This window comes from Rhinolophus sinicus, linkage group LG11 (genome assembly GCF_036562045.2).
Source record: "Rhinolophus sinicus isolate RSC01 linkage group LG11, ASM3656204v1, whole genome shotgun sequence".
Lineage (NCBI taxonomy): Eukaryota > Metazoa > Chordata > Mammalia > Chiroptera > Rhinolophidae > Rhinolophus > Rhinolophus sinicus.
The window spans coordinates 46,626,295-46,653,952 of NC_133760.1; the positions used below are offsets into that span (position 1 = coordinate 46,626,295).

The 27,658-nt window shown below is 52.1% G+C and overlaps 1 protein-coding gene across 1 annotated transcript in view; it reads left to right on the forward strand.

Moving 5' to 3' along the window:
- Positions 1–27,416, forward strand: part of ABCC12 (ATP binding cassette subfamily C member 12) — a 52,203-nt gene extending 24,787 nt beyond the window's left edge. Inside the window, 17 exon segments of the mRNA XM_074314948.1 lie at positions 169–372; positions 3,324–3,458; positions 3,619–3,688; positions 3,774–3,845; positions 6,549–6,638; positions 7,386–7,489; positions 9,178–9,375; positions 10,046–10,272; positions 11,339–11,476; positions 14,967–15,123; positions 19,998–20,087; positions 21,773–21,962; positions 22,422–22,581; positions 23,582–23,660; positions 24,779–24,892; positions 26,376–26,540; positions 26,651–27,416. Coding sequence (XP_074171049.1) covers positions 169–372; positions 3,324–3,458; positions 3,619–3,688; positions 3,774–3,845; positions 6,549–6,638; positions 7,386–7,489; positions 9,178–9,375; positions 10,046–10,272; positions 11,339–11,476; positions 14,967–15,123; positions 19,998–20,087; positions 21,773–21,962; positions 22,422–22,581; positions 23,582–23,660; positions 24,779–24,892; positions 26,376–26,540; positions 26,651–26,743 — 2,286 coding nt within the window. The 3' untranslated portion in view covers positions 26,744–27,416.
- Positions 27,417–27,658: the final 242 nt, after the last annotated feature.

A 27,658-nucleotide genomic window follows, 5' to 3' on the forward strand; every position in this document is an offset into this window, starting at 1 on the left:
TCCCCAGGGTACCTAGTGCCCTAAGCGGGTCCCTGAGGGGTGGAGGAGTTGGGACGCTGTCCTGATCAGTCTGCATGCGTCTTGCCGGCTTCAGGAAGCTCCGCCCCCAAGGACTGCAGCATGGGGGTGGGGCTCGGCGATGGGCAGCAGCACTGGCCCTGCCCGCAGGTCGGGGAGCGGGGCCTCAACCTCTCGGGCGGGCAGAAGCAGAGGATCAGCCTGGCCCGCGCCGTCTACTCTGACCGTGAGGTCTACCTGCTGGACGACCCCCTGTCAGCCGTGGACGCCCACGTGGGGAAGCACATCTTCGAGGAGTGCATTAAGAAGACACTCAGGGGGAAGACCGTGGTCTTGGTGACCCACCAGCTGCAGGTGACTGAGCCTGGGACCACAGGAGGCCAGGGGCGGGGTGGGTGCGGCCCGGACGCCAGCCTTCTCCCCTGTCCTGGCTGCCCTCACCTGGATGGCCAGAGAAGGGGCAGGGAGCGCGGGGACTCCCCAGCCATCCTCGCGTCTCCAGAGCCGGCCTGCCCCTCCATCAGCCTGACCTCTACTGGTCCTGCCTTTGGGCTCAGTGAGTCCAGAGAGCAGATTCTCCAGGGGCAACTGACCCTTCCCTATGGGGTGGACATCAGCTCGGGGCCATGGGTGGTGGCAGATGGGAAACAGGTGGGAACAAGTCAGACCCACCCTTCCTCCAGCAAAGGCTGGGTGGGCCTGAGGCCAGGGTGCCTGGGTGAGGGGGTGACAGGGATGGTGGGCCCCTTGGATGAGGGGCTCAGTGCCCTGGCATCACTGCTCGGGGGACAGGTGCTGGAGGCCAGGGTTTGGGGCGAAGGCAAGAGCCACTTCAGGCTTCGGCACACAAATCTTGTTGAGGAAAGTGACTGGGCTTGCCCTGAGTGAGCCAGCGAATTGGGCAGAGTGGGGATGGTTCTCATGGCATCAGCCTCACATAAAAGGTTCTGAGTGCCTGGAGGGGCTCCAAGATCCCCTCCTCCCTGAGAGAAGTCAGGTTTCCCGTCCTGCACTGCGTCCTCCGCAGTGAGTCCCCAGGTGCGAGCTCGTGCCTGTCTCCTGCTGGAGGAGAGATCCCACGGGACTGAGCTGCGCTGAGGGGTCTGTTGGAGCAGAGGGAGCAGAAGTCTCGTCTTCCTTGCTTCCCTGTCACCTGTGGGGAAATGTTCAAAAGACTGGTCTGGGGATAAGACGCAGGCCCCATGGCCATCACAGGAAGTCGAGCTGGGAGAGGGAAGTGGGGTCGTCGTGGCTATGGGATGCTCCAGCCAGCATTTTTAGGACCCCCATCAGGGGCCAGAAGAGCCAGCTTAAAGAGGGGCAGTTTCTTAAAGACCCCGGGAACCCAGGCTTTCCCATCGCTGTGGCTCTGCCCCCAGCCTGTGTCTCCCTCTGCTGAGGGCTCTCAGAACAAGCTCCCAGCCTTTGCATTTTGCCCATGGGGGCTGCCTCGGTTTATTCTCAGTGGGCTGGGTCACCTCCAGGGAGCACCCCCCTGGGCTGGTGAGGACCAGAGCGCTAGCTCCTGTGCTGGCCAGGGGTCAGGCCGGAGGAGAACTTCCTTCTGGACCCCGTGAGCTGACTGCTGATGGGCTCTCGTCCAGTGGGGAAGATAAGCATGGTGACCACAGCTCTGCACTATGGAGGGCCAGTCCCTGGAGACCACCTGTCCTTCTGAGGAGTCCTGGGGACCTGGAGGGGACTCCTGGCACCTGACACATGTGGGCTGCAGCTGTCCTGCCAGGAGTCCTCATCGTGGGGCGGTCACCTCAGCCCTGGTCCAGTCCTCGAACCTCACCAGGCAGCTGTGTGACCTCAGGCAAGAACTGTCTTCCCCCAGGCCTCAGTCTCCTGAGAGAGTCCACCTTTCACCAAGGTCATTTTAGATCATTCTTGACGTAGTGAAAAATGCAGGCAGCCACCAGATGGCACTAGAATGTCAGTCCGACTGTCCACTGCTGGGGAGGAGGGGGCTCAGAGCCCCAAAGCACAGCCTCTGGGCTTTTCCGGAACATTTCTCCGCTGCTTTTACTCTGGGGCACACAGGCATGCTTCCAGATGCTTATGGGTGCGTGGGCTGGACAACAGCTCTTTTGTGAAACAAATAAAATGAGGCCAGTGCCCGGCCCCTGAAGTCCAACCCATATTTTGAGTCATATTTTGTGAGTGTGCAGAACAGAGCTGCTCAAATCACACCTAGTCTCACTGGAGTGAATTGGGGGCTCACTGGCAAGAGTGGCTTCACCGGGAGCTTCTGGGGCTGGAACGTGCGCCCCACACAGGCAGAAAAGGCTGTGGGGCTGTAACATGTGTGCCTCAGTCGCCCCGTCTGGAAGATGGGCTGGTAACAGCTGCCTGCTCTCTTTATGGGCTGTGGGAGACTGAGATTGGAAAGTTAGAAGACGCTGGGCAAAGGGGAGAGGCTGTTGTCAGGAAAATGGCTCTGTCAGAAAGTGTCCCAGCTGGACATTAAACGCCACACTAGTCCTGCTTAGATTGTCCGGGAAAGTGGACAGGGAGCTGGGCAGTTAGTCCGAGGGAGGCAGGAAGCCTGGAGCTGCCCAACCTGTCGGAACAGCTGTCGTTTGGCCTTTGGGCACCACCGTCACCCCCACACCCCACCGAGTGCACCAAAGGTAGCCACTTCTTTCGGGCTTCTAATCAAGAGCATCCAGGGTTGATTTGACCTTGGGTGGACCCCGAAGTACAGGGGATGACCTCTGGCTGTACTGCAAAGGTGTTGAGCTGTGTTAAATCTCACCAGCATGGTGCTTGCTTCTAGGAGGAAGCTTCCTGTCCTTAGGTCGGCTGATCCCATGGGGAGAACTCTGTCTCATTCCCACAGGAGAAGGAACCCCTCTCGGCAGAACTCTCTGGTCTTAGGAGCAATATGGAAATGACTGGAAGTCAAATTAGACAAACAGAAGTGCTTCGGGCAAAAGACGTGGGATGCCATCGTTCACTGTAGCTATGTTTTCATCATACAGATAAGCTGGTGTAAACGCCTCGGGCCAAAGGGGCGGCCTGGCACCTGACAATGACGGGGTCATCGATGAGACCCCTTTTCCTTTCCACCACATCTTGGCTGTAGTGAGTCAATTTCACATTCCAAACCTCCACAATCAGACTTCTTAGCAGGGCGGCGCATTTAGGAAGCAAATAGCCAAGGAAGGTTCAGTGTGCGTCGCAGTGACAAGCCAAGGCCCCCTTTGCACCATGGGACACCGCTGGATGGGAGTCTGGCAAGGCGCTCTCCTCTCAGGAAAGGCAGGACTTCACTGTACATCGCTTTACCGTCTCTGCAGTTCTTGGAGTCTTGTGATGAAGTCATTTTGTTAGAAGATGGAGAAATTTGTGAGAAGGGAACCCACAAAGAGTTAATGGAGGAGAGGGGACGCTATGCAAAACTGGTTCACAACCTCCGAGGATTGCAATTCAAGGTAGCCTGCTGGTACCTGGGTGTGAGCATATTTGGGTGTACCTGGGGGTGAGCGTACCTGGGTGTACCTGGGTGTGAGAGAGTGAGGGGCCTGCCCTCCTGACTTCCGGCCTGGGAGTTCTGTCAGTCGGCTTTCAGGAGGCATCTCATTTTGTCTCCAGGATCCCGAGCACATTTACAATGCAGCAATGGTGGAAGCCCTTAAGGAGAGCCCCGCTGACAGAGATGAAGGTGCTGGTCCAACCAGAGTTCGAATCCTGCCTCTTGTTACCTGTGGCTTGTGAGTGGACACCAGCCTCTGTATTTCTCACTCTAGTTTTGGCTCCAGGAGACGAAAAAGAGGAAGGGACAGAACCCGACACAGACTCAGCATTTGTGGACATCAATGGTATTTACCAGTCATTGCCTCAGTTACCTAAATACGCGTATGTGTTAAGCTTCCACCATTTGGGGTAGAGGAGTGGGGCACGGGGCTTGTGGTCTGGGGCAGCTAGAATTACAGGGTTCCATGTAGTGAGAGCCTTGGGTTCCACTGCCTGAGTCCAAGTCCTTGCTCAACCACTTACGACTTTTACAACTTGGCCACTCTAAGGTTGGCCACAACCTTAGTTTCTTAATCTGTAAAATGGGGAAATAATAGTGCCAACCTCATAGGTTCCTGCAACGATTACCTAAGAAGCTGTACATACAATGTGCAGTGCCTGACATGCACTGCACCTCAATAGTAGTTGTTATTATTCGTTGAAAAGATCAAAGCAATGCACAGAGATTAATTAAAGCACACACAGCATAAGAAAGGGTTGCGCAGCAGTGAAGACATTGCGGCGGGATAAGGCCACTCATTCTTTCACCAAGTAAGGACTAAGCATTCTCCCGTGTGCCAGGCACCAAGCTAGTCTGAGGACAGGAAGGAAATATGCCCCTGTCCTGATGGGGGGAGGGGGTCGCAGGCCAGTGGAAAGTCATGGGAAGCTGTGATAAGAGTAATGGGGAGTTGTAGAGGGTGTAACGAGTCGGGGGGCTTCCCAGAGGGGGCAGCCTTTCGACGGGTCCTTCGAGGATGTGGAGGAGTTTGCAGGGGACACAGGTGAGGAAGGGGGAGGGACTGGGGGTGAGGCTACGAGGGGATTCCAGGAAAGCAGAGAGGAGAGGTGCGGAGATGCGCCTGGTGAGGCCCGGCTGGGTGGGCTGCCTCCTCATTCCCCAGACACTGCTGCCTTCAGCCCTTCAGCCCTTCTCCACTGTTGAGCCCACTCTGTGCCCTGCCTGCCCCGCGGTGGCCCTGAGGGGCAGGGATCAAAACCCAGTCTCTTTCCTCAAAGTGTCCACAACAGGGTGACTTTCCAAGTCAGTGTTCTCTTCCTCAATAATGTGTGGCTGAGAAAAAGCCCCAGTAGAGTTCATCAAATTTAAGATGCCATCCATTTTAAGATCACTTTATGTACTCCTGTACTTAGAAAGAAAAATCTCTGCCAACTAGACAATATGGCATGCTACCGAATGGAAGGCACATCTGATTTCAGAGGTGTTAAAATATGGGGGAAAAAAGTGTCTTTGAATGGACGGGATTTGGCACAAGTCCTGGTGCTTGTGACAAATGCATGCACGTTTGGAAAGACAACATATTTTCACTGCTCTGGAGGCTGCCAAGGCCGAAGTGAGGTGCCCAGCCATCCCTCCCCGGCGTTCCCAGGGAAGTTCTGGGCTGCCCAGGGTTTGGGGTCCTGTGGAAATGGAAAACCCTGCGCCTCTTTTTCTTCTCTCCCCCCTTCTCTGGAGAGCAAAGCACAAGTGTGAAATTAAACGATCTGGAAACTGTAGGAAGGGAACGAGTTAAGGGGGTGCTGCCCGCCACGCCTGGCGCCTGGCGTTTTCTAGAGCGCAGCGCAGGGGAGCAGCGTGTCCGCAGCTCTCAGGGCAGGGATTTGGCCCAGTCCTTGTGCGTTCCAGGACGCCTCTGTTCATCAGGCTGTGCCCACCTGCCTCGGCTTCGCCTTCGTTTTGCAGTCCCAAAGGGAGACACAATGAGCGAGAATCAGGCTGGAGCTTTTCAAAGAAGCGCAAGGCTTCTCAGGTCCCCAGGTTTGGGTGTAATGATGGGTCTATTCACGGTGGAGCATCTGAGGTGCGAAAGCTCTCGCTGGCAGGGCAGGTGCAGGCGTGAGCATGGCCGTAGGTAGGGGAGTCCCATGTCAGCTCCATTGATCTCCGTTCATAAAAGCCGAGTACGTCTCAGGATTCTGCTGTGGGGCTGACATACCCATTTCCTCTGGAGGGAGGGATGAGGCTCACTCAGTCCTGACCGCTGAGACGGCTTAGCCAGCAGCCCTGCGCCTGAGTGCCGCTTCCATGAGAACGTGACAGCCATTCTCCTTGGACAGTGGAGAGGACCTGGGGCAGCCACGCGCTGTCCAAGGAGGGCGCTGGGTGTCTTCTGCGCGGCGTGAGCTCAGAGAACACGGGGCCTCCTCCTTGCTCGCCCTGGAGTCGATGGTGTGGGTGCCCTGGGTGCTTCAGCACACGCAGGCTGGCTCCCAGCTGCCACCTCTGCTTGGCCTTGCCCGGGGGCTCTCGGGGAGCTGCCAGCTGCAGGTCAAGGTGAAGTGCTGAGAATTAACCCCCAGGGAGCAGCGGCCATGGGAGCTGATACAGAAATACCTCCGAGTGCTGTGATCATGTGAGAAACCTGCGGGCAGTTTCCCTGGTTCGAGATTTCTCACGTGGGATTAAGACACGGCGGGCTTGACGAGACGCCTGGGATTTTTCCTTCTCATCCCTCCCCTAACTCCTGCAGCTCCTCCATAAATGGCATGCAGTCATAGCCTCGTCTTAGGATCTGTTTCTAGAGAACTCGACCAAGACAACCTGTCTCCCTAGGGTAGAGCATGTAGTAGGTGCTTAGCAAATATTTCTCAAAAGACCAAAAGCCACCTGCCTCACAGGCTATAATGAGGACCAAACAAAAGGAAATGAGCAAAAGAGAGAGAGGAATCTGAAAGCATAGAGCAAATGGCAGGAAAGGTAACCGCCCTGAGTGGTGGCACGTGGGAGGGTGCCCCTGCCCCACCAGTGTTTGTGTTTGTTGCCACAGCTCCAGCGCACCAGCTCGTCCAGACCGAATCCCCCCGGGAAGGAACTGTGACCTGGAGAACGTATCACACGTATATTAAGGCGTCCGGAGGTTCGGTATAAAACAACGGGTTTTTAAAATTTACTTTGCATTTAAAAAAATTCCTTCTTAGACTGTTGGGTTCCCATTTTATGATTTCTTCCCCCCTCCCCCCTCCTTCTTACTTTTTAAAGGAGGGCGCAGCTCACAGTGGCCCATGCAGGGATAGAACTGGCAACCTTGGTGCTACCAGCACCCGCTCTAACCAACTGAGCTAACCAGCTGCCCCTATGATTTCCTCAACAGTGACTCTTTATGCTAAAGCTGTTTATCCATGCTTTTAATTTTCCCCTAAAAATCTGAAGTCTGATAATGCAGCCTTTTAAATGGAATCCTTCTTTATCTCCATTAAAGCTGCCACACTCTTTATTGAAACGGAGAGAGCAGCAGCGTCACCAACTATGGTTCTTCTGTGAAGCTCAAAGCAAGGGAATCTCGGCACACGAAACATACCTTTAGTGTCATTCCCTGCCTCTCCCCAGCAAGGCGGGGTTTTATTTGTTTGTTTTCAGGGAGTACTGAGTCACTTCCATTAAAGTGCACATTGGTGGTTTCTCCAATATGTTGACAACTGGAACCCATTTTCCAACCAGATGGAACAGATGCCCCCACTGGGGTTCAGGGACCCAACATCCAGACTTGTCCCATCAGCCAGAAGGTGGTTCCCTTCGAGGGGTGGGGGGCGTTCTCTCGTAGGCTTTGCATTTCCCATCAGGGCTGGCCCGGGGAAGCCCTCGGACCTCTCCCCTCCTCTTGCAGGGTACCTCCTCTCTCTCTTCACCGTCTCCCTCTTCCTCCTGATGATTGGCAGCTCTGCCTTCAGCAACTGGTGGCTGGGTTTGTGGTTGGACAAGGGCTCACAGGTGAGTTTCCCTCTGGCATTGGAAAATGTGGGATGAGCTAGAGTCGGAATGCACCCAAGACACACAACGAGCTCATTTGCCCCTTTCCATGAAGCTGAGGTCAGCTGCTTACACCACACGATTGAGCTCCTGAAATCCCCTTCAACTGTTCACGACAAACAGGGCATCGGACTTTTTGTGTGGCACCTTCAGTTTTTAAAGGATTGGCTACGAAGATTGCGCCAGGTAAAGCCGGCAAGTCTGTGGGGTCACGGACGTGCAGCATAGAGCCGTTTGGCAGCCTCTGTTGTAGGTGCCTCTGAGGACGGGTCAGGGGCGTTGGGGGGGCTAACACAGGTTTGTCTTCCTGCCCCTGAAGAGAAACTGGCAGCTTGACGACATTGCCGGTGCCAGAGGGGTCCACCCTCTGTGGCTCTGTGCCCCCAAGTCCCTGTACAGGAATGGGACACGCAAGAGTCAGACTCGGTCCCTGAACGCGCTGCAGGACCTGGGTGTCTGCTTCCCAGGCTGTCATCTAGGCCAGAGCCCCTCCTGGGACGGATTGATAAGTCTGCTCTCGCTTGAGCTTGCCAGAAGCTCTCCCAACTTTTGGCCAATAGTTTCAATGCTTTCCTGGAGCCCCAGGGAATACTGTGGGGTTGCCTGCCCGTCCTCCAAGGTTAGAGTTTGGTGCAGCTCTGTTGTTATGACAACCATAGTGAGGAGGCCCTGGGGAGACGTGGGCAGTGGAGTGGCGCTGTGCCCTCCTGGAGTTTGGTACAGCTTCCTGAGGCCATTCCCAAGAGGAGAAGCCAATGGGAGCTGGCTCTGTGCAGCAAGAGGGCCGTCTCTGGGGCATACGTGTCCCTCAGGGCCCCGGTGGCTCATGAGGAGTCTCTCCCTGAGCAGCCCCGTCCTAGGCAGTGCCACTGGCTAATTGAGCACGCAGCAACGATGGCAGTCTGTGCTTGCCCTGCCCCCAGACACTGGGCAGAGCCGAAGGCACAGCGAAGCCTCCTCCTCCATCAGTTAGCCCCCCAGGGATGTTTTAGCAGTTATGGATGTTTATCCATCAGCCGCCACCTCTGGTTTACACTTCCGCTCTTGCTGTCATCAGCAAAATGGCATTTAGAAGAAGGATGCTTGCTTGTTCCCTAAAGGCAGTCTTGCCTTTTAGTATATGACTCAAGAGAAAAACGAAACTGCCAGTTTCTCAGGAGGCGGCGATGGCTTCTCCCCAGAAATGCTGGCAAAAATGTGTGTTGTGCTTGGGCGGGATGGATCCACACATGGTCTCTTTGAGCCCTCGACTCACCAAGGTGCCTGCGGTGAGTGCTGCTCAGCCAGGCTCGTGGGAGCCAGATTTCCTTTGCTTCTGTCACTGCCCGGCCCAGCACCACCTCTGGTCTCCTGGGGCACAGCCAGGAGACTGCTCCTGGATGGCTGCTCTGTGCCCATCTGGTTTGTTCCCTCTGCTTTGCCACTAACTGTGCCAAGCCTCCTAAGTCGGGGGCCTCTCGGGGTCACGGCGGCCCAGCAGGAGGACCCATGCAGCTCAGAGGCCCCCAAAGGGAACTGACTTGATTTAACCACCTGACTCATTCTTAGCAATTACGGCCTCTTTTCAGTTTCTCCTCTGTGGAAAATCCCCCCTCCACTCTCCTGACAGTTGACCACTGCTTGGGGCTTCTTCTCGTTTTTCTCCAAAGGGGACCTGTGGGACCCAGGGCAACAGGAGCGTGTGTGAGATGGGCGTGGTGCTGGCAGACACCGGGCAGCACGTGTACCAGTGGGTGTATGCAGGCAGCATGGTGTCCATGCTGGCATTCGCTGTCACCAAGGGCTTCACCTTCACCAAGACCACCCTGATGGCGTCCTCCTGGCTGCACGATCGTGTGTTTGACAAGGTGCAGTTCCCTGGAGCAGTGTGCTTACTGGTCCATCTGTCAACAGGGTTTATTGAGCACGTACAACACTCCAGGCACTGTGCTAGGCTCCGGGGACAGACATGGGGCTTGTGGAGCTCCCAGCGGAGTCTGGGACATCTCCCAAGATGTAATTACACAGTGAAAGCAAACCCCGGGGAGTGTGGGGGCGGGGTGGCCATGGGCTGGGGCTAGGCTGGGGGTGGTCAGGAAGTTCCCCCCAGTGCCGCCCTGCAGCAGGCATGAGCGGGCACGAGGGCATCCTGCTGCTCCAAGCATCCTGAGTACATCGAGGCCTCACAAGACGCTTCAGGCGCCTCCTCCTGCCATTGCCGTGAGGGACCTGCCACAGTGCACAGCTCTGACGCACGTTTTAGGGACAGACACAGTGGACCTTGGCTTTTTATTGCCCTGGGGCACAAAGTCCTTCTCTCCTCCTGAGGGACCCAGGCTGCACCCCAGGTTCGGAGGGAAGCTGCAGACGGAGGCCGGATCTCCCAGGTTCACTGTCATTCTTGGTGACCACCTGCCTGGGATGCTGGCACATCGTGTTGGGCCCTGGAAGGAAGGCAGGCCCTGCCTGCGCTCATGAGCCCAGGCCCAGGGTGTATTAAACACACACCTCGGACGCTGACTCTCCGATTGTCCGCAGATCGTTCAAAGCCCGATGAGCTTCTTTGACACGACGCCCAGCGGCAGGCTGATGAACCGTTTTTCCAAGGACATGGACGAGCTGGACGTGAGGCTGCCGTTCCACGCGGAGAACTTTCTGCAGCAGGTTTTCATGGTGGTGTTCATCCTCGTGACACTGGCGGCTGTGTTTCCTGCTGTCCTTTTAGTCCTGGCCGGCCTGGCAGTAGGCTTCTGTATTCTTTTACGGTAGGTTGATGCACTATTTTTTAAAAAGGAGCAAACAAAACCTACACGTTTGGTTAACTGCACAGTGACGTGGAGGTGTCAGGTGGTGCTGTCCTGTCTGAATGGCGGAGCACATGGATTTTCGCGCTGACGAAACACCAGGGGCTGTGCTAAGTGCTTTGTGTACACCCAGCATTTGAGTCTGAGGGCAGCCCTGAGGTGGACGTGATGGAGAGGTTGAGCCACGGCCGGGTGGGGCTCTGCCAGCCGTTCCTGTGGCTGGAGAAGAGAGGAGACAAGTTCTCTGTCCCTCTGAGCTTTGAGAACTCGCCCCTGCCCTAACCACTGATGTGGGCAGAGAAAGGCTTCTGGCTGCTTGGCATGTGCCCCATGCCCGCCTTCATGCCCACCCTGGGGGAAAGGAGAACAGCACTGACCCTAGGCCACTGGGACACCCAGCTCCTCCCTGTTCCTGTGGAGAGCTGGCATTCTCAGCAGCATGGTGGGTATTGCGTGAGGGCAAAGGGTTGGAAATCAGAGAAATTTGTCCCAGAGCCCCAGCTCTGCTGCAAAACTAGCTGCTGGACCCTGGAGAAGTTGGAGAAATGCTGCAGCCTCAGTTTCCTCCTTTCTAAAATGGTGATCATTAAAACATGAGCCTCACCTGTTCTGGAAGGGTTCTTGTGACCGTCAAATGAAACTATAGGACTGCAAGTATCTTGTAGGTAAGAAACGGAATACAGTGTCTATTCCTGGACACTGGATGAAAAATCCTGGTCTTAAAGACTCAAATGACATATCGTGCAGCGAGCCACTCACACTGCAAGAAACACTCAGACTGAGACCACAGGAAGAAATGGCCCACATTTCCGAGGCCCATATTTATAAGGCCCTGGCCCCACCCCACACACTTGGGCTGGCCACTCCTAGAGGAGGATGGTGGGCCATCCCCTTGTCCCTAGTTAGATGGCACCTGTCTGACTTTAACTTTATCTTGAGGGCACAGTCAGCTGTGAATGTGCCGGTGTGCTCTCTGCCTCCCCGGGGGACCTTGCGGTCATCTTGGTCCCTCTTGATTTCCCCACAGCGTCTTCCATGGAGGAGTCCAGGAGCTCAAGAAGGTGGAGAACATCAGCTGGGCACCTTGGTTCTCGCACATCACCTCGTCCATGCAGGGTCTGGGTGTCATCCACGCGTATGACAGGAAGGAGGACTGCGTCAACAAGTGAGTTCTGTGCTGGGGCTCCCGCTTCTCAGCTCACCCCACGCGAGGTCGCAGCGAGGATGGCTTCTCTGGCTCTGAGATGGGAGGTGTGGGCTGCTGGGGGCTGGCTGTCGATGAAGAGCTGGCAGCATCGAGGGGCCCCCCCTTAGACACCTGGCCTTCCTTCTCCGTGTCTGGGGCCCAAAAGATGTGAGCTAATTCAGTGACAACCTCAGTATGAGATTTGACATGTCTTATTTTTTCACACAAAAAGTAAGATGTGTTCAATTTAGGTAAATAGGAGAAAAGAGAAAAAAGAAAAAAAAAATCAACCGAAAACAACAAAAGAACAAGACAAACAACTGAAAGAACAAAAACTCAAAAACAAAGACAACAGTTTAGGGGTTACCAGAGGGTAAGGGGGGAAGGGGGAGCAGGGCTCTAGAAGAGGGTAAATGGGGTCCACTATGTGGTGATGGAAAGCGAACTGACCCTGGGTGGTGAACACACAATGTGAGATATAGATGATGTATTACAGAATTGTACACCTGAAATCTATGTAACTTTACTAAAAATTGTCGCCCCAATAAAATTTAAAGAAAAAAAAATCATCCATAGATCCCCCAACCCAAATGCTATTAATGTTTTCATATATTTCCTTCCAGTCTTTTTTCCTCTGTTTCTGAAGGATTTATAATCATTTTGGTCTTGTTTTATTTTCAAATAGCATTTTTCATGCTATGACATCTTCCTTGTCAAGATAATCTTCAAAGGCCAATTATATTTCACTTAGTGGATAGACCAGTTTCCTTCTTTTTAAAACGTGGGGACTGGATTAGAAAAATTTCCTGGAGTCTTCCAGCTCCACGTTTCTAAAACACCTTGTGATCACATATAATCACTGTGCATCAATCACAGTAGACTCACTGTGGGAGCAAAGAACTCCAAATTGTAGGCACTTAACACATGTTTATTCTTCCCCAAGTCACGAATGGGGGTCCATTGGGTTGGGGAGGGGATGCTGCTCCACACTCAGGTACACTGTCTTTCCATTGGGGCTTGTCCCATCTCGAGGGCCTTGGGGACTTCTCCAGGGTCCTCTGTGTCTAACTGGAAGATAAGGGGAGAGATGTGGGTGCAGGGCCCATGGGACGTTTTTATTGGGTCATCATTTCTGCACATTCATTGGCCAGATTCCAGTCACATGGGCTCACCTAACTGCAAAGGAGGCTGGGAAATGTAGTCCAACTGTGTCCACAGGAGGAAAAGAAAATGGAGTTTGGTGAATCTATAGGAGTTTCTGCCATCGATGTTCTTTGCCCCCACCCTCCATATTTTCCTTCCTCAAAAACCTAACACACACTCCAAAGCTTGCATCTAATTCTCTCTCTCTTCCTGCAGTTCGCTACCCAGGATCTCAGTGTGGGCTTGGCATCCCGGCTTGGCATCCCAGCTTGTCTTTAGTTCACGAAGCAGCCAGTCCTATTGCTAGTTTGACCTGAATGTCATCTGTCAGGAGTCCTGCGTCACACGTTGAGCCTTCCAATGTCCCGGTCATGAGGAAAGGCTCATCTGCAGAGCCATTCCTCGACTCGTGACAAACAAAACAGACTTGAGCTTTTTTCCTGCAGTCTCCTCCAAGGCTGGCTTCCCAGAGAGCCCTGCAGGAGAGCCGAGCCCTGCATGATTGACAGGTCTTCCCTCTTTTAATACTCTTTCCTGTCATGGGCTTTCCAGAGGGCTTGGGCTTCTGACAAGTATTGCTTTTGCCACCAGACAAAAATGCTAAAGCATTAAAAAAAAAGGTTTGAGGTCAAAAATTCCAATTTGATCCCAGCCTGTTTCTGTGCAATCTAACCAACCACACAGATTAAGACCCGAGATGACTTCTAAGTCACTTAAGCTGTCAGTTGAATTTGTAGGCTTTATAGCTACACGATAGAAACACCATGGTGTTTACAAGAATATTTTAACTAAGCTCTGGGGAAGACAAGTTACAGAGGCAACAGAAAAGAGGAGGGTGCTACAGGACCCAGCCTGGCTGGTCAGAGGTGCTTCCCAACAGAATCCTTGGAGGGATCTCAGGACGGGGAAACAGCAGTGCCCAGGGACGTCATGGCTGTGCCAGTAGAGGAAGCTTAGCTCTCTAGGGGTTTAAACATTGCAAAGTTTTCTTTTCCCCCCCAATCATTTCTACCATTTATTCCCAGTGGGTCAGGGGAAGCTTCAGTGGCAATTGAATCCGCTGTCTCTTTGGTTAATGCTTAGCTCAGTGCAGTTAAAATTTCCATCTTGAATGTATTCAAGACACAGCCCTCCCTTTCCCCCTCGGGTCTTGGAGTGGCCACGCTGTGCTGCGTGTGTGTTGGGCATGGGGGCAGGTGTGCCGGGGGAAGCACCGGGTCTGCTCTTTTAAACACCCTCTCCCTTTTCTCTGAACCCGGTTCTGTGATGCTGGAGCAGGGGGCTGGGGTGGGGACACTCAGTGACATCCGTGTCTGGGCCATTCTCTCCTCCCTGCTGCTCATTCCTGCTCTCCAGCTCCCTGGGCAGACGTGGTGTGGCAGGGTAGGGGCCCCACCAGGAGCAGCTCCCCAGCAGCTCTGCGAAGGCATGGCCGATGGGCACGGACTGCCGGGGTCTTCCCGTGAGCTCCTCCTGGCTGCCTCACGCTGTGTCCCTTTGATGTGGGGTCTCCTTGCCTCGTGCTGAGCAATGGCGCACCAAGACTGCAGCCCAGAGGCCGTTTCCTCTCTCCACGCCCAACTCCAGGAACTGCAGGAAGGGCCAGATGTGCCTCTGTACACCTGGGGCACGGAATGAGGAACTCCAGGGGTGGGTTTTGTCCTCGTCCCCTGGTGGTGCCATCTTGCTGTCACTCTGCCCTGTGCTCTTTCTCCTCCTTGGCTCAGTGGACGCACAGCAGGAGTCCACGATGTCAGCTTCCTCTTCTTGAAGAGCCACCCACGCTTTGTAAGAAATTACCTTGAATCTTCTTTCTCTTCTTTTGGGAGGGGGACCAATCGAGCAGCCTCCCTTCCCCCCGGACCACCACAAACGCTGGCCATCCCTAAAGGTGACCTCCTCCACAACCCACTCCCACCCTTTGTGTAGATCAAAGCGCAATGGTCAATTCCACAAGGCCTTCGGGGGTGGCTGACTCCCGGTATTGGTCCTTTGAAGGTGGAGCGTGAGGGCCTCAACCCCTTTTGTTCTCAGCCGTGGGTTCCAGTTGCCAGTTTGGGAAAGACAGTAACAGTCCACTCAGCACCTACTGTTGTCACATGGGATTGCTCAAAATACGTGCAAATCAGATGTCTATGATGGCAGATTTTTGACAGCATGGGTGTATGCTTGTTTTTGTAACCGTGCACTCACCCTGGAGTAAGAATTCCTTTTGCTGTATTTCTGCAGTGGCCCTAACCCTAGGTCTGCAGACGCACCACCCGATCTCCTGTTTTGTCTGATTTCTTCATTTTAGGTTTAAGATGCTAAATGATGAAAACTCCAGCCACCTCCTGTACTTTAACTGTGCTCTCAGGTGGTTTGCTCTAAGGATGGATGTCCTCATGAACATCATCACCTTCACTGTGGCCTTGCTGGTGACCCTGAGTTTCTCCTCAATCAGCGCATCATCCAAAGGCTTGTCATTATCCTACATCATCCAGGTAACGCCTGGTGTAAGGCTGGGCTTGGCGTGGAGGCTGTAGCATAGAGTGCATCAGGAGGACGCGCGTAATAGAAAACCCAGCCCAACCGGGGGTAAACAAAACGAGAGCTGAGTGGTTCACATCCTTCAGAAGTGTAGGCTTCAGGCACGGTTGGATCAAGGCCCCCGGCTTTGTCCTCCTGTGATGACTTCCTTCATGGTGGTGGTGATCGGCAGCCTTGAAGGGCTGTACCAGGAAGAAAGCAGGAGGCACGCGTTTCCTGCCTTAACCGCGGAACAAAAAGCCCTGTGCTTCACTCTTACTGGACCAACTAATAAGCAGAACTAATTAGTAGCTTGACAGGACAGGGGCTACTGGTTTAGGCCGAGAGGTGGAGCTGCACCCCGTCCTACCCCAAGTCACATAGCTGCCTACAGGGGCGGGGAAAGGATTCTGGAGAGCCAACCACCACGTCCATGACCCACGATCACTGACTTCTCTTCTGGTTGTTTGGTTTTCTTCTTTTGAAAAACAGTAACAGTGAAATACATGCCATTTACTATGTTTCAGACACTGTTCTAAGCCCTTTAACTTAAATTAATTCATTTATCCCCACAACGGCCATCTGAGATGGGTGCTGCCATAATCCCCATTTTACAGACGAGGAGATTGCTGCTCAGAAAGACTTGCCCAGGATCCCACACCTGTCATGTGTGAGAGCCAGTGTTTGAACCCACGTCATCGAGGTCTGATCCCATCTGAGACTGAATCTCCTTCCCTGATAGGTGCCTCGTGTTCTCTCTGGAAGCGTTTCCAACGCAGCCCTGACCCTCGATGCTTTCAAATCCCAGGATGATGCATGAGTGTGGATCTTTTTTCACTTATTCTGTTCAAGGTCGTGGGTTACTTTATACTGAAGTCAATTGTCTCTTCGAATTGGAAAAATTTCTCCTCCTTCTCCTCTTGACAATCTCCTCATCTTTTTTTCCTCTGTTTTCTCTTTCTGTGACTCACTGTGGGTGAAAACTGAACTTCTGGCATCGACAGTGTCTTGTTTCCTCCAGGAGTATGTTTCCTTTCTTTTATCTCAAAGTTTCCATGTTCTTGTCTTTTTATCTTTATTCTGGGAATTTTCCTTGGCTCTGTCATTCAGCCATTCTTTTGAAGTTTAAGTTTGGCGATCCGGTATTTGTATCCTTAATTTCTCAGTCTCTGAGTTTTTAAAGGAATCACTTTAAAACAGATGCAATACATTTTTCTAAATTTCTCTGAGCATATTAATTCGAGATTCCCTCCCTTCCTTAAACTGTCCTCTCTCCTTTGCCGATATCTGTTTTTTCCGGAATCAGTTGTTCTTTTCATTTATCTGGTTCCTGCTCTTTTGTGCCATTCGTTTTGTTCTTACGTCTCTTGATCCATTTGTATTTGAGGGTGAGGGACCAGGTGGGGTTTTCAGGGTTTCCTTGGCCTTTGTATGTGCCTTGCTGGGTCTCTCCTGATGAGAAGTTTTATAAACAGGGGTGGGTGGGTAAGGTTTTTCCACAGACTGGCTTCATTTCAGGAAAGCAGCCCGGGGGCTGGCCTGCAGGCACCCAAATGTTGGATTTAGGGGGTTTTACCTGGGGTACTAGTCTGGGGGCCCAGTTTATTCCCAGGTAGTTCATTCAATTTCTTTAGAGCAGTGTGTGTGTGTGTGTGTGTGTGTGTGTGTGTGTGTGTGTGTGTGTTGGCCTAGGGATGAAGGTCCAGCTACCTCTGGTGGGGAGCACTTATCTGTACACAGACTATTCGTGAGCCTCTTTGTGGGCCCCTTTCACACCTGGAGCCTGGGTTCTAGACACACGGCCCTGTACGCCCCTGCAGGACACGCTGCCTCCATTCCAGCAAAAGGCTTTCCTCCTTTTTCTAATGTCAGTTAATCTGTAACCCTCTCCTACAAGGATATCTTCCCCCGATCCCCTTGCTGTTAAAGGCCCTTTTTTTCTGAAAAATCTGTTATCATTTTAATGGTATTTTGGGAAGGAGGAACAAAAATATCTTCTCAGGACTCTGTCTTAAGTGGGAGATATGAATTTGCCTCGTCGATGGATGTTTTCATTTGTTGTTGCCTAGAAAAGTACGACACAGCACAGACGATGCTGCATAATTCCCTTACTTTAGTCCAAGTGAAACAGCTTTCCTCAACTGAGGTCATGCTTTTGGGGGAGACCATCAGCTTCCCATGAGATTGTTTTCAAACATGCCTGCAAGGCTGGGGACAAATGTGCACACAGTGAGATGCAGGGGGACGTTTCCTGTCCAGCTGCCGGTGTGGCTTTCTTGAGCATCAGCCCCCTTTGGAGAACACAGAATCCAAATGACAGAGCAGCCTCTGAGCACGGAGAAGACTCCCTAGATGGATGAGAAATTGGCATGAAATCCCACAGAGCAGAAAGTGAATGCAAAGGAATGTCACGTAACGTCACGGAGAAGAATAAGCAGTTGGGGCCAATTCAAAACCCATGGAGGGCTGCCGAGGGTTCTGAGGAGCTGATACCCTCAAACTTGACAAAACATGTACATGCCCTTCTCAAGGTCAGGGTTCATTCATTCATTCACCAGATATACATCGAGCATCTACCGTGAGCCAGGAACCATGCCAGCTGCTGCGGTTTCAGCAGTGAGCAAGCTGGACAGGTCCCTGCCATCGTGGCGCTTATATTCTAGGTGGGTACAAAGGCACAGCAGTGGGGCTGGGATAAGTAAGGAGCTGAGTGAGACAGACGACTTCAGAAATGTTTTGTGTTACGGGGATAACAAAGTGGGGTAGTGTGGCTGCAGTGGGCGGTCACATTAGATCTGATAGTCATAGGACACCACTGCCGGAAGTGACTTCCAAGCTGAGAGTCGAATGGTGAAGAACCAGCCAGGAAAACAGAAGGAAGGAAGGGTGTTTTAGGCCAAGGGGCCAGGGAAAGGCTCGGGGGCTGGCAGGAGCTCAGAGCAATTGGGGAAGTCAGAAGTGCACGTGGCCTGAGCAGACTGGTAGACAAGGCCTGAGGGTCTGGCAGGGGGAGCTATGCAGGCTTCTGGGCAGCCACAGGCAGAGTGGCCTCTGTTCTAAGAAGGGTCTCAGCTGCAGCCCGCGGACGTGTGGGCCAGGGAACCTTTTCTGTGAGGGGCTGTGTGTGCCATGCGCTGTAAGATGTCAGCTGCCTTCCTGATCTCTAACTAGGAGATGCCAATAGACCCTCCCTCCTCCAAGTTCAGGACAACCAAGAACAAACGTCTCTAGACGTTGCCAGAGGTCCCCTGAGGGGCATAATCACCCAGGTGAGCGCCATCGCTCTAAGAGAATGGGAAGCCAGTGGCGTGCTTTAAGCAGGAGGCCTGCTGCGGGGAGCTCTCCAGGGGTGTGGACGCACACTGCTCCCCACACTGCCTCCTTCCCGTTAAGGCCACATGCTGCTGCCCAGAGCTTTCTCACCCTGTTTGCCTGGCGGGCTTCTTATCGTAACGGCCTCCTTGACCACCCTCTCTAAGGTAACTCCCGGCCCCAGCCAGTCTCTCCCAGAGCCTGTCTCACCGGCATTCTTATCCTTCCTTGGAGCTGCCACCCACTGGAACACAAGCCCTGCGAGCGCAGGGATCCTGTCTATCACGTGCGCCCCTGGCCCAGTCCCTGCTCCCCTGGTGAAAGGACACGTGGCTGATCCTGCCTCTAGCCCAGCAGCCAGCTGGTGTGGGAGGCCTCTTACTGCTGTGGGAAGGTGCTGAGTCCAAGCCCAGGGCAGGCGTCAGGTGTGAGGGTCCTCGGCCCCGCGGGCTGCAGTTAGTGGGGGTGTGGCCCAGCCTCCTGGGGCAGCTCAGGTGGCTTCCGTGCCATCTCCCTGCGCCCCCAGCAGGAGGCCCACACCCCTCGTGTCTCACCTCTTCTGTGCCTCACTTCACCCAGCCCCTACTCGTACTTTTGGTGGCCACCTCCTGCAGTTTCCCAGGGCTGCGGTGACAAATCACCGGCTAGTGGCTTAAAACCAGAGAAATTGTTCTCTCCCAGTTCTGGAGGCCAGACGTCCAGAATCAAGGTGTCTTCCCTCGGAAGGCTCTCGGGGAGAATCCGTTCCTTTTCCCGCCGGCTTCTGGTGGCTATTGGCGTTCCTTGGCCTGTAGGTGCTTAGCTCCCATCTCTGCCTCCTCTTTCATTTCCTTCTCTTCTCTGTGTCTTCTCCTCCTGGGTCTCTTATAAGGACACTTGTCATTAGATTTAGGACCCACCCGGGTAATCCACGGTGGTCTCAAGCCCCTTAGCTACACCTGCAAAGATCCATTTTCCAAATGAGGTAGCAATCACAGGGGTTTCGATGTGGACACCTTTTGGGGGGACCACCATTCAACCTGCCCTAATACACTGTGTGCACTCGGCTCCCAGGGTTGGCTTCTGGGGACCCTGGCCTATGGTGGATGACCTTATCAAGCCACATCCCCCAGTCTGGGCCTGGATGTCCTCGTGTTGGAAGCAAGCAGACAGACTTGGTTTTCTTCCCCCTCTGATGGTTTGTGGTGATGGATTTCAGATGCTTCTTGGCTGTGGGGGGGTCAAGCAGGGAGGGCGGCAAGAGCAGGACCGCACCAGGGGGCAGCGAGGGGCCCACACCCAGCAGTTCTGTGGCCGGGAGGATCCCAGCTCCACCCAGGAGCCAAGCCCGGGCAGTGGTGGGCTGATTCTCACCATCTGGAGCGCCAGGGATAAATGGAATTACCATTTGTTTTCAAATACAAAGGGAGCGTTTGAAGGAGTAGCTCCACTTACGGGCCCTGGGCTGGGAACCCAGGCCTGCCTGCGCTTTGTGTGGTCCTGAGGCCGCCATGGGGCCTCCCAAGGGCTCTGACGGTGGCTTGTTCCTCGGCCGTAGCTGAGCGGACTGCTCCAAGTGTGCACGCGGACTGGAGCCGAGACCCAGGCCAAGTTCACCTCGGTGGAGCTACTCCGGGAGTACATTTCGGTAAGAAACTAGCGCGTGTGAGGAGAGGGGCGCGCCAACTCTGGCAGCATTCCTGCGAGCATCTGATGTTTTTACAAGTGAAAGGGATGTTTTTAAAAAGTGAACTCAGGCCACAAGCCCTCTTCTTAAAACTCATATTTACAATGAAACCTTGATGTGGAGGGAGAGGTTCTTCTTTCTAAAAACAATTTCCCTAAGGCAGATTCTGTACACAGAAAAGAGAATTCGGCGGCTTACTGCAGTTTCTAAAATTAACATTTGATTGAATAAAACTGTAAAATGAAAAAAAAAAAAAAAAACTAGTCTAATCCTTCTTTAAAAGCTTTTATGATCAACTTACAAATCCTGCTATTCTTTGAAGTCTATCCACTTCAAGTAATCACTTTTAAAGACCTTTGAATAACATTTGGCCCTATTTACAAACTTAAACACTTTGAAAACATTTTAAACTGGATTTTAAAACAATACATTCCATTTCCTTTTTAAGTACCCCGATTATCTGATTTAACAAACAAACCCTCCTGAGGTTACATAAATCTAATAAACTAAATAGAGTGGGCTTTAAGTTTGCATAGCAATCCCAATGCTGTATATAAACAGTAAGCTTTTAGCTCAGAATCATGTTTAAATGAACTATTCAATTATGATTTTAAATTAGAATCACAAGCCCAAATGTTATTAATATTATGAATCCATAAAACATCAAACATGCAGATTCCTTAAAAATATTACTGTCATCATTTTGCTTCTCTGAAATATTTTTATTATTACTTCTAAACCTTTTAGAGGTTAAAAATACTCACTGTCTAGAAGTACAATTATTTTCTCAGCTAACTGTGGTTGCCTATTGACCAGATATTCTGGCTGGTGCCACCCTCATGGGGCAGGCACAGGGGAGCCCCACTTCTTGTCACTAACAGGGACTTCTTAACTCGAGAGGAGGGGCTGTCTTGTAATGCAGCCAAGTTGCTCTACCCCTTAATTAGACTTAGCATTTCTTGGGCTCTTTAGAAACTAAATGTCTTTTCCTTGAAACTCTAAAGACCTCTGGGCTTGACATCCCGCATTCCTGTCATCTTCCTACTTCTGACACTATGATGACCCTTGCAGATACAAAAACTGTATCGGGTTGAATTCTGCAAATCTCAAGGCTTGGTCTGGATCTGGTATCCAGCTTCAGGGTCACACTGCTGGCACTTGCCCAGGCCCACAAGGCTCAGTACGAGCTGTCCCTGTTAGTTGTCCGTCTCTACTCACTAAGCTCCAGCTGCATGACTTTTCTTTCTATTCCTCAAAGTGCCCAAGCTTGTTCTGGCCTCAGGGCCTTTGCATTAGCCATCACCCTGGCTGGAAGGCTCTGGACTCAAATCTCCTTGCAGCAGGCATCTGCCCAGCATTCATCCTCATAGACGCCTTCCCAAACCTTGAAGTTACTTTTATGCCTCCTGCTCCATCTACCACACACGTTCTATGTTCCATCACAACACTGTTTTACTGTCTCCATTTCTGAATTCTTTTCTTGTTCATTATCTGACTTTCACACTGGAACGTGAGTTTCATGCGTGCAGGGTTCCTATTGGTCTAGTAGTTCACAACCTTGAACACCCGTGCCTAGAATTGTGTGAATAAATGAATGAATGAAAAAGGGAATGGATGTTAACCCGTCATTGTTTTTCTGCTTTGAGACCTGTATTCCTGAATGCGCTCCTTGCCTCCAAGTGGGGACCTGTCCCCGTGACTGGCCCAGCCGTGGGGAGATAACATTCAGAGACTATCAGATGAGATACAGAGAAAACACTCGCCTCGTTCTCGACGGGCTGAACTTGAACATCCAAAGTGGACAGACGGTTGGGATTGTTGGAAGAACAGGTTCTGGTGAGGACAAGCTCTGGCTGTGTTTCTTTCAGGCCGTTCTCTTGGCATTTCCAATGAGTGTGCTGGTGAAGCCACCGGAGGGCAGGGTGTGTGTGTGTGTGTGTGTGTGTGTGTGTTGAACTGCCTGTGTTTTTCCCTCGATCTCGTCACTGTAAATTAGGGTTTCATGTGGAGTTGGAAGTAAACATACATCAGTTTTTGAATTAATAAATAAGAATCATTCTGGTGAAATGAGACCCAGAGGATGAGTCGTGTGTGAACCATCACTGCAGACACTAGCAGGTTGACAGACGTGTCAGGGCAACCGACCGCCCTGCACAGTGAGTGATTTCTGCCTGTGCCATTGGTCGTCCTCACAGAGCCTTTTCAATACATTAAAAATGCCCTCGATTGGGTACTTGGATGTGACGGAAGTGCCAACTGATGTTTGAGTTGCTGACCTTGCTTCCTTGTCCCCAGGGAAGTCGTCCTTAGGAATGGCCTTGTTCCGCCTGGTGGAGCCAGCCGGCGGCGCCATCTTCATCGACGGCGTGGATATCTGCACCATCGGTTTGGAGGACCTCAGAGCCAAGCTGACTGTGATCCCCCAGGACCCTGTCCTGTTTGTAGGTACAGTAAGGTAGCTGTTTTGGATCGTTGTGCACCCCTATTTTGGGATCATAAAATGAGACCAAGCAGGAACTCTGAAGCGCCAACAGTGTGGCCGGCCTGGGCTTTTCCATCTGAGGGAGGGAGGGAGGCGGCAGGCAGGGGTGCTGGTCCCGTTCCTGAGTGGGGCTTGGGAGACGCCGAGGACTAGGCCCCTGAACGTTACTTATACTTCATAAACTACATGACAGTGAGCAAGGTGCTCCTACGTAGGGTGGGCAGCTAGCCTGGTGTTTGCCTGGATCTCGGTCGGCATCCGATCCGGTTCAACAGATGCCACCCTGCTTTGCGCATTAAATGCAGCCGTCCATCGGGAAGTGCGTCAGTTCATTCCCAAGAAGGGGTGAACAGAAGCCATTCAAGTACAAGAGGGTTGAGGCTTCTAGGATGCTTGAGATCTGATGCCAAGGCACCAGGAGAAAGCCTGTTTCTCACGGAATCCAGTGCAGTGGCTCACCCTCTACTGAGACGCACACCTCTCCCACTGAGCGGCAGATGAAGCAGGGCCATGTTTAGCGAGTACGAAACACAGAATACGCTCCTTGTCTTGAAACGCCACTCACACCCCGCACAGCCGCTCACCCTCTGCGAGGTGCTGGCAACTGCAGATGTAGCTGCTGCTTCTGAAGGCGATTCTGAGGGGAATCGCTCTCCCTTTCTGTCTGCCAAGAGTTGGCAGAAGGTCAAATCCTCTCTGCTGCTCATGGCCAATGAGAGGACTAAGTGTGTCTTCCTGAGCGCCCAGTGGACCTTACACAGCCCTGCCCACCTTGGTGGTCTCCGTGCCGTCACGGAGCTGTGGGTCCTGGGTTTCTTGGCCTGAGGTTGGTATTTGATGACCGTCCATCGTCCTGGTGTAAGCACTGCTCTGAAGCCACTGGGTCACCACACAGCACCTCCTGCCTTCCCCTGCATGCTGCAGAAAACCTCGCCCTCAGGAATCCGGCTCCCTCTCCCTTCCTTCCTTGCAGGTACAACCTGGATCCCTTTGGGAGTCACGCGGATGAGATGCTCTGGCAGGTTCTGGAGAGGACGTTCATGAGACACACAGTAGGTCTCGGGGGCTGTCAGGATGAGTCAGCACCCGTGCCCCAGATACCCGACCCAGGCTTATCTGCTGGCACCACGATCCTTGTTTTTTCTTTATGATTAAAAACAGCAATAGGTGATATTTACTAGGCCTGTGCAGTGATTCAGCCAACACTTCCACATGCATTATCACCTTTGGTCCTGACTACACCCCCCGTGAGGCAGGTACTCTCACCTCCATCTTTAGAGATGCAGAAAGGGAGACTCAGGAAGTACCACGTGCAGGCTAGTGAGTGGCAGAACGGAGACTTGAACCCATGTCCATCTGACTCTAGAGCAGATGGAGTGGCCTGCTGCTCTGCCAATAGCCTCATTCGCCTTTCGGAAGCGAGAAGGCACCAGAAGGTGAGGGGCATGGCATGCTCCAGAATGGCAAGTACCGTGTTTCCCTAAAAAGACCTAACTGGAAAATAAGCCCTAGCATGATTTTTCAGGATGACATCCCTTGAACATAAGCCCTAATGAGTCTTTTGGAGCAAACCTTAATATAAGACCCGGTCTTATTTTCAGGGCAATAGGGTACCTGGTTTGAGCGGACCAAGCGAGTGGACCTGAGACATGGGGACCCGTCCTATAAGAGCTGTGGCTGGGTCAGCGGGGAATGTGGCCCACAGGGGATTCCCGTCCCCCCCCCCACGACTGGGTACCAAGGGGAACATGTCCCAAAACCACTTTGACTTGTCCTGCTGGCTATTTCAGACCCTGTCTTACCTTACCTTGATGACCAGAAAACTCTCCCATCCCACCTCTGTTTTTTCCATGAAAACAGGCACCCTGGGAGCCGTTTACACTTGTTTGTATTTCTCTGGAGCAGTCAGTGCATCATTTGCACTCCTCTGGCGAGCTGTCTACGGGGTTCTGTGAATCACACTGTGATTTTAAATTATTAATGTCCGCCCACTCCCTGCTTGTTCCCTGGTGCCTGTTTGCAATGTTGAAATGATTGTTGTTTTGCACTTTCTTTTCCTCAGTAAAATAAAGGCCGCTGATGAATGCAAGAGAAAGAGGAATCAATAGAGATGACGCAGGACAACTATATGGATCGTCAGCATAAATGTGGCATTTTCTGTGTTTTATAGATAATGAAACTCCCGGAAAAATTACAGGCAGAAGTCACAGAAAATGGAGACAACTTCTCAGTAGGGGAACGCCAGCTGCTTTGTACGGCCCGAGCTCTTCTCCGCAATCCAAAAGTAAGGAAACCGCATGGGAAATGGATCGGTCAAGTTGGGGAGAGTTCCCACAGAGCCACTCAATCCAGGAGCTAGAGCCACGTGTTTGTCTTTCAGCAAAGAGAGAGCAACTGAGCCATTTAAAAACCAATCCCTCTTTTCTTGAGACAAAGTTGTGAGAGGTAAAAATTGAATAATCACAGCCATTTACAGCCACAGCAGCTGCCTCCCCCAGGCCTGTCCCCGGAGGTCTTGCTTAGGTATTCTCTGTCCTCCTGAGTGGTTTGCGTTTGAGAAATCAGCCTCTCAGCTTGTCCCGTGTCCCTGAGCAACAGTACCCAGGACACGAAAGAAGGACTTCAGGGTGCTGGGATATCAGACTGGTAAAACTGATGCTCACTTTTCGTACTGACCTAGCCATCCTTACTTACTGATTTCAAGGACGGGACTGCCGTTGCTTTAGAAATCCCATGCTGTGTGTGTTCTCCAGACGTGCTAATGGCAGGAAAGGGAGTCAGCCGCCTTCAGTGCTGGCTGGGGCCCTCACCACACACTGCTAAGCAGTTTGGTGTTATTGCTGCATTTCATGCTCAGAATAAGGTATAACTCACTTTTACAGACAAGGAAACGGAGCCTCGGGGGAGTTTAACCGAAGTCAGGCGGAGTCAGAGCTCAGCTTGCGCCCTCCGACTGGCAAACCAGCACTGTGGTAGAATAACTTCCCACCCCCAACTGTCCACATCCTGATACCCAGAACCTGTGAATGTGTTACCTTACAGGAAAAGGGGGCTTTGCAGGTGTGATTCATTCAAGGGTTTTGAGCTGGGGAGATTATCCTGGATTACCTGGGTGGGCCCAATGTAACCACACAGGTCTTTATAAAAGGCAGGAGAGTCAGAAAGACAGAAGGACATGTGAGGATGGAAGTACAGGTTAGAGTGATGTAGGAAAGGGCCCAGAGCCAAGGAATGCAGGCAGCCTCTAGAAGATGAACCAGGCAAGGAAACTGTTTCGTTCCTCGTACCTGCAAAAGGAGTGCTGCCCTGACAATACCTCGACTCTGGGACTTCTGGTCTCCAGAACTGTAAGATAATAAACTGGGGTTTTAAGTCTGTAAATTTGTGGTAATTTGTTACAGCAGCAAAAGGAAACTCATACAAGTGCTGCTATTATATTATGCCTCATGCTGACTCACGTCAGCATGGTAGATAACCCCGGGTGCTTCTTCCTACCACTTTGTAGGATTAGAGTAAGCCACTTAAAAAGAGGAGTAAAGAATATATAATCTTGTTCCTCCAGCCAGTCCCTCTGAGGAAGATGAAGGTGGTGTGACGTGACTTATTTTGCCATTGTTTTTCTAACCTTTTGAGATGATGGATACTTAGCTCATTACTTTTCAGCTCCCCCCCCCTTTTTTTTTGATAAGTAGAGCTAAGACTATAAATTTCCCTCTAGGTACAGCTTTGGCTTAGTATGACTTTTTACAACATTCCTTCCTCAACAGATCATTCTCCTTGACGAAGCCACTGCCTCCATGGACTCCAAGACGGACACCCTTGTTCAGAGGACCATACAAGATGCCCTCAAAGGCTGCACAGTGCTGACCATCGCCCACCGCCTCAGCACGGTCCTCAACTGCGACCTGGTCTTGGTCATGGAAAACGGGAAGGTGCAGGAAGTTGTGGGCGTCACCTCTCCAGAGGCTCAATGGTTTGGGCTCTGTGGGGATGGGAAGTAGATACTTTCTGACAATTTCAGCTCTTCTTTTCTGATTTCCAGGTGGTCGAGTTTGACAAGCCTGAAGTCCTTGCTGAGAGGCCAGATTCTGTGTTTGCGATGTTACTAGCAGCAGAAACCCAAGTCCAATTATAAAGGGCCCTGTGGGGGCCACATCAGCCGACTTCAGAGGAGGAAGAGGAGTGAGAGGAGCTGGATGAGCCTGGAGGAGGAGGGCTATCCTCCCAGCAGGCAGCCCTGGTCCCCTTTCCCGTCCATCCCTGACACGCAGGCTGAGCTGAAGCAGAGATCGCTTCCCTGCCTCGCCCGGTCATACCTCCCGACCTCTCTCGGTGGGCTGGGGGCTGGTTCTGGGGTGGGGAGGAAGCCAGGGGGTTACAGACCTGTCCCTCACCTCCTAAAACCCCAAGGGTCCCTGTGCGTCCTTATCAATACTACCTCAGTGCCTGAAAATACAAACATTGTAACTGCAAGTTAAAAACTGGTCGAAGTAAACAGAATGGGCAAATGCCTACGGATGGAGTTTCTAAAGGTTTCTTGCAGCATTTTCTTCCCATTTAACTGCTCTGCACATCTATTTTGAGTGAGTGACAAGCAGTAACTACACAGACCTGCACCGTGAAAAATCGGTTACAGTGTTTGGTGAGAAAACTTAAAAATAAAATCATATTGTATGTTCCATTTGGTCTATTAGAATAAGCAGGAAAACAAAATGTTGGAGTTTCTCTATAAATGACATTTTATATCTTCTGTGTTGGTCATTAAAATGCAGTAGGAAATTAAACTACCCCGAAATGTTGCCTTGCAATTATTTTACTGGCATTCCAATTTCTGTACTGTTTCCGCTCACAGACCCTGGTTGCTTTCTCCACTGACTCAGTAATAAACCCCCACAGCGTTTCACAAATAAAAGGCCTTTTCTCCAACCTCAAGGTTTGCTATGATGGAGGCAGTAAAGGCGTATTCGCAGTAGTCCAGGAGTGAGCGCTGCTAATTCACGGTGACATTTGAAAAAGAAAAGAAAATCTGATGGGCCCTTGTGCCAACAGC